The following is a 6997-nucleotide window of genomic DNA, read 5'->3' as shown; positions in this document are numbered from 1 at the left end:
TTGCAGTTATTTTAGTACTCCCATAGATAGAAGTACTTGCTTCACATTTTTTGTTTAATGATTAACTATTTCTGTTAATTACTTCATTTATTTCACTTGCGCTGCTGGTGGTTTCACATAAGTAGGTGTGTTATTCGCTATATGTTTATTTTAGACCCCTATTGTGTTCTGCATTACATCATAGCTATTGCAATACAGTGTATTGCTGTTGGGTTGCCAAATTCTTTTACACTACTTTACCCATGATATAACTTTACACAAAGTGCGTTTAAGCTTTGAATTCCCTAAAAATATAGCAATAGAGTGGAAAGTAGGGAATGTGTATGACAGGAGGAAAGACAAGGTAAAGAAAATACTATCAACAGGAGCCGTATTCTTGACAATGATGGTTGTTAATTTCAAAGCAGAGATTAACAAGAAAAGCAGAACAGTTCGGATGGAGGCCATGGGAATGTCCATATTGAGAGATGAAAAAAGTCTATTGTTCTTCTTCAACCTGCAGACATGACCCAGGAGAGTCTCCAGCACGAGCAAAGAGGAGACAGCAGCAACTAAAAATGGCAAAACATGTCCAAAGACAAGTGGAGGCAAATGGATTTCAAAATCCCATTGTAAGCTGCTATTTTTAAAAGAAGATTTGATGAGCTTTTCATTGATGCTCCAAGCAAGCAGACCTCCAGAAACCAACGATATAAACACCGATCCTAGAATCGCAGGGAGAACCAAAGTTGGAATTTTCAGTTTTAGGTACTGGAAAATAAGGTGTTTGGAATTGACGATGTTCACACAATAAAGAAAACACAACCATGCTGTAAGCCAGAGGTTGCAATGGTCCAGGACCTTTAGAACAGCAAGCCATAAACCAGAAGGATCTTGGAATAGTATATCGCCAAGCCAAATATAATATTTGGCAGTGTCAATAATTAGGAAAACCTGGAGGACGAATCGGCATAAGCCGAGACTGATTAGAACTTTATCAACAGGCTTCAGATTTCGCCCTTTGGTTAAATCTGCAATGTTCACCGCTGCTATGAATGCATTAATTACCACTCCGATTATGTTAATGACTTCCAAAATGCTGGAGTAAATCAAGCAGTCCAGTTTTGGCATCGAGCTTCTGCACAGAGTCTCCATTGCTGGTGGATGATGATTCATCTCTCTTTTAGCCATGTTTGCTTAACCTTCTGTTGGAGAAGAGACTGCCTGCCCTTCTCTTGCATGTTTTGTGTACTCTCTGATGCAAATGAAAGTTAGACAGACTGCCAGAAGCAGACACATGATCTTCAGGGAGCACACGGACATATAATATAAATCAATTAAAGTAAGACAATTTATTTTTGCATTTGTTTGGTGATAAACATTTTCCACAATATTTTTTTTTTTTCATTTTGTTCAAATATCCTAGGTTGACTATCCACAAGAATTCTATTTTCTACCTTTCTGAAATGATACACTGTACGTAGGTGACCTGCTGTTGACTTAATCATACCTAAAGCAGAAATGGGTATGCTTTAGGAACACTTTCTGTATGGCAGGAGGGTGGCCCTCTCATTTCGGGAAAACATCGTATGAGATTGTCCCACTCTCGCCCTGGGACTCTGGGACACCAATCTCAGTAAAGAGCCGATGACGAGGCACTTTGCCCATGTGATCAGCTCTGTCCAATCAGAGCTGATCACATGTAAACAAAGAAATGCTGGTTATTGGCCTTCCTTTCCTCACACTGACAGTGTGTGAGGAGAGGTGAGGAGAGCCGATCAGCAGCATTTCCTCACAGGGGAGACCTGCACAGAGAATCAGGGCACTGATTATAAGTGCAGCCCCAACAGCGCCCATCGGTGATGTCAATCAGTGCCCATCAGTGATGCCAGCAAGTGATGCCTTGCAGTGCCTGCTCATTAGAGCCACCCATCAGTGCCACCTATCCATGCCAACTGTCACTGCCCATAAGTGCCGCTTATCAGTGCCCATCAGTGCCACCTATCAGTGCCCATCAGTGCTGCATATTAGTGCCTCCTTATTAATTCCACCTCATCAGTGCCCTTCAGTGACATCTCATCAATGCCCTTCAGTGATATCTCATCAATGCCCATCAGTGCCACCTACTCAGTGTTCATCAGTGCTGCATATTTGTGCCTACTTATCAATGCCATCTCATCAGTGCCCTTCAGTGCCATCTCATCAATGCCCACCAGTGCCGCCTAATCAGTGTTCATCAGTGCAGCCTATCAGTGCCACCTATCAGTGCTCATCAGTGCTGCATATTTGTTCCTCCTTATCAAAGCCATCTCATCAGTGCCCTTCAGTGCCATCTCATCAATGCCCACCAGTGCCGCCTTATCAGTGTTCATCAGTGCTGCCTATCAGTGCTTATCAGTGCCACCTATCCGTGCACATCAGTGCTGCATATTAAAGCCTCCTTATCAATGTCACCTCATCAGTGCCATCTAATCAATGTCTATCAGTGCCGCCTAATCAGTGTCCATCAGTGCATCCTATCACTGCCTAATCAGTGCACATCAATGAAAGAGAAACATTACTTATTTGCAAACTTTTCTAGCAGAAACTAAGAAAAAGGTTTTTTTCCCCTCAAAATTTTCAGTCTTTTTTTCATTTTGTTAGCCAGAAATTAAAAACCCAGCGGTGATTAAAATACCACCAAAAAAAAAAACTATCTGTCTAAAAAAGCCAAAATGTTCATTTTGGATACAATGGTGCATGACCGCGCCATTGTCATTCAAAGTGTGACAGCGCTGAAAGCTGAAAATTGGCCTGGGCAGGAAACGGGTGAAAGTGGCCAGTATTAAAGTTGTTAAAGTTTTTCGAGGGTAAAAAAAAAAAAATCCAAGAGGTTTTTTCAAAGACCATCACTGGGTTCTCTTTTTTTTTTTTTTTATCCAGAAAAAGGAGATTGTCACCACCAAAGTTAATGTTAGCCAATGTGCACAGCATCAAGATAAGCCGGTTAATGTATTTGTGAAATTCAAAGAAGTCAGAACAATGTGTATAATTGGCCATAGGTATTCAACATCTACTGCCGTATGTATTGTTGTGTTGGTATAATTGTGAGCATAAGTACATAGCAAGTTTTTTGGCTTTGTAACCTGGATTGGGCGTTCCTCCTTCCTTCTGGAATAGCAGCCATCATGCTGTATAAATGGGTTGAGTAGAGAAAGGCTGAAACCCCCTTTCATTTCTATTGCTATCTGTGTCCCTTTCCTTTCCTCTCTATTGTCACCAAGATGGTGATTATGGAAAAATCTCCCTAAATGTTCTCACAGGCCACTTAAAACATTTTTTCAATCTGCTGAACCACTATGGATAGACATTGAAAAGGCTCTAAATAAGACTTCGAACCTATGCTCTATACTATACGCTGCCATGTGGAAACCACTGAAACTGAACCCTCTACCACTCTCTACCACCCTCAATAACCGCATCCTTGCTAGCATGGCGAACAGTTGCACAGCAAGCTTCTTCTGACACCGCAGAGTAGAAATACTGATCACCAGGGCTTTTTTTTCCTCAGAAAATAGGTGCAGGATCTCAACCACACCCCCCCCCCCCCCGAAACCCCTTCCCAAATTGATCAAAAATTTGTCAAAATTTCTCTAACAGTGGGAGGGTCTTAAAGGGGCATTAAATACCAAGAATGTATTATGTACATAGAGCAGAGTTCGGTGGGGTTACACACAGAGTGCAGAGTTCATGGGTGTGCTACATGCAGAGTTTGGGAGTGTGCTACGTACATAGTGCAGAGTTCAGGGGTGTGCTACGTACCTAGTGCAGAGTTCAGGGGTGTGCTACGTACATAGTGCAGAGTTCAGGGGTGTGCTACGTACATAGTGCAGCGTTCAGGGGTGTGCTACGTACATAGTGCGGAGTTCAGGGGTGTGCTACGTACATAGTGCGGAGTTCAGGGGTGAGCTATGTACATAGTGCGGAGTTCAGGGGTGCGCTACGTACATAGTGCGGAGTTCAGGGGTGAGCTACGTACATAGTGCGGAGTTCAGGGGTGCGCTACGTACATAGTGCGGAGTTCAGGGGTGCGCTACGTACATAGTGCGGAGTTCAGGGGTGCGCTACGTACATAGTGCAGAGTTCAGGGGTGTGCTACGTACATAGTGCAGAGTTCAGGGGTGTGCTACATACATAGTGCGGAGTTCAGGGGTGCGCTACGTACATAGTGCGGAGTTCAGGGGTGCGCTACGTACATAGTGCAGAGTTCAGGGGTGTGCTACGTACATAGTGCGGAGTTCAGGGGTGTGCTACGTACATAGTGCGGAGTTCAGGGGTGTGCTACGTACATAGTGCGGAGTTCAGGGGTGCACTACGTACATAGTGCGGAGTTCAGGGGTGTGCTACGTACATAGTGCAGAGTTCAGGGGTGTGCTACGTACATAGTGCAGAGTTCAGGGGTGTGCTACGTACATAGTGCAGAGTTCAGGGGTGTGCTACGTACATAGTGAGGAGTCCAGGGGTGTGCTACGTACATAGTGCGGAGTTTAGGGGTGTGCTACGTACATAGTGCAGATTTCAGGGGTGTGCTACGTACATAGTGCAGAGTTCAGGGGTGTGCTACGTACATAGTGCGGAGTTCAGGGGTGCGCTACGTACATAGTGCGGAGTTCAGGGGTGTGCTACGTACATAGTGCAGAGTTCAGGGGTGTGCTACGTACATAGTGCAGAGTTCAGGGCTGTGCTACATACATAGTGCAGAGTTCAGGGGTGTGCTGCGTACATAGTGCAGAGTTCAGGGCTGTGCTACATACATAGTGCAGAGTTCAGGGGTGTGCTGCGTACAGAGTTCAGGGATGGGCAACACACAGAGTGCAGAGTTCATGGGTGTACTATGTGCAGAGTTAGGGAGTGTGCTACGTACATAATGCACAGTTCAGGGGTGTGCTATGTACAGAGTTCAGGGGTGGGCAGAGTGCAGAGTTCATCCTTCTTCCACAGCTGCTTAGCTCTGCATCCCCCATCCACATCTCACTTTCACCTCTCTTCTTCTCTAGTACTTCCCCCACACTGTAGGTGGCTTCACCTCTCTCACTTGCAGAGAGATCATCCAGTGGGGGTGTCAGCATCCACACTGCACCCCAGGTACCAACATCTCCTTTACTCTCATACTGCACTTGAAAAACACAGGAAGCCAGACCTCTGTGTTTATGAGTGATAGTGGTGAGCAGGGAGCAAAGGGCCAGAGCCAAAGGTGATGGAACTGAGTTCCACCAAGTTCCAGCTGAAAAAAGCCCTGCTGATCACTACTCTAATACACCTCATCCAGGACCTGAACATTAGGGATTGGAACAAAAAGGGACTGTGTTGGTTAAATGACCTTATGCCAAATGCGGCTCGCACCACACCAGAGAGTATTATTGATAAGTTCAAACTCCCTTGCTCCTCACATTTCACTCTAAGCCGTATAAATAGCTTTATATTCATGTGCCCTCCTCCATCGATTAGGGATCAATAAAATGTTTGGCAAGATTACACTTACCCCCTCAAATCAAAAAAAGGGACATCTCTACTTTAAATATTACTACGGTACATGATAAAAGGACCTTTCATAAAACAATGCTCAAATGGGAAGCAGACCTGAAATCTTCCTTCTCTGATGCCCAGTAGACCCAAGCTATAAATTTTACCCACACTAATACACACTGTGTAAATCACTGAGAACTGGCACTGAAAAACTTACACCGCTGGTACCTCACCCCTTATAGACTGGCAAAAATATTGGAAACAAGCTCTCCATTATGCTGGTGAGGATGTGGTGACTCAAGAACCCTTATACATGTTTATTGGTGGTGTAATAGCATTCGCAGTTTCTGGCGGAAAACCTTCCAACTGATCTCGGAGGTGACAGGTATTACCATCCCGATGAACTTGGCATTAGCCCTACTCAATCTAGGCATTGAGCAATTCCTCACCCAATTCCAAGGAATAGTTGCCAATATAGTACTATCAGCCAAATTATTTCTCACCAAATATTGGAAACAAGACCTATCTCCTAATCCAGGGAATCCCAAACTACGGCCCTCCACTTCCCATCACGCCTAGTTATTCTTGTGAATGCCAGTTTTACAAAGCCTAATAGGATGTGTAGTTCGGCAACAACTGCAGGGCCGTAGTTTGGGAATCCCCGTCCTAAACTATTAGAGCTTGTGAATGTCACCCAACAACATTACCTGTATAAAAAAATTCTTGATTCCATATCTAAGGCTCCGTTTACATGTGAGCGTATGGATCGCAGGAAGAACCGCCGCGGTTCTGCCCGCGATCCGGAGATTATTGCAAATCGCAGGACGCCTAGCGTTGCCCGTTTATTTGCAATAGCCCCCCAAACGCCGAGCGATGTTGCCGCGATTTCCGCCTGCCGAATCGCGGCAACATCGCGCAAACAAAATCGCGGGACGCAATACGCTCCAAAGAAGTACAAGAGCTTCTTTGGAGCGTATTGCGTCCCGCGATTTTGTTTGCGCGATGTTGCCGCGATTCGGCAGGCGGAAATCGCGGCAACATCGCTCGGCGTTTGGGGGGCTATTGCAAATCAACAGGCAACGCTAGACGTCCCGCGATTTGCAATAATCTCTGGATCGCGGGCGGAACCGCGGCGGTTCTGCCCGCGATCCAAACGCTGACATGTGAATGCAGCCTAAGATCCTTTCGTGCCTTTGAACTCATCTGGGGACGATGGGCCTCCTGGTACCCACCTTAGATTCCAGGACACCCAAATATCCATTCCATGCCTTTCTTTTCCTCATTATTATGCAGTCATATTACTACTGTTGTTGTTTACCTAAATAAGTGCCTTGTACTTGTATTTTCGTAAATTACTTTATTTCAATATGTTTGACTGCCATGTTCGCTGAGCTAAACTGTCTCCATTGTTTCAAGTTCTATTAAGCGGCTGCGTCCACGAAGTGTGAACGATTATGTTTTCTTAAAAAAAATCAATAAAAATATTGGAAAAAAAAATCTCTCTAAAAGAGTC

General features: G+C 44.8%; 1 protein-coding gene across 1 annotated transcript; it reads right to left on the bottom strand.

Moving 5' to 3' along the window:
• Positions 1-231: 231 nt before the first annotated feature.
• On the bottom strand, positions 232-1170 carry LOC309550321 (taste receptor type 2 member 9-like; the record flags this gene model as incomplete). Its single annotated transcript, XM_082250718.1, has 1 exon — positions 232-1170. The coding sequence occupies one exon, from the start codon at positions 1168-1170 to the stop codon at positions 232-234; it is 939 nt and encodes a 312-aa protein (XP_082106844.1).
• Between the last annotated feature and the right edge of the window lie 5827 nt (positions 1171-6997).

This window comes from Pelophylax lessonae, assembly GCF_965119305.1.
Source record: "Pelophylax lessonae genome assembly, chromosome: 3".
NCBI classification, from domain to species: Eukaryota; Metazoa; Chordata; class Amphibia; order Anura; family Ranidae; genus Pelophylax; species Pelophylax lessonae.
Note: the sequence above shows the minus strand (reverse complement) of the source record. Positions and strands in the feature narration are given on the sequence as shown.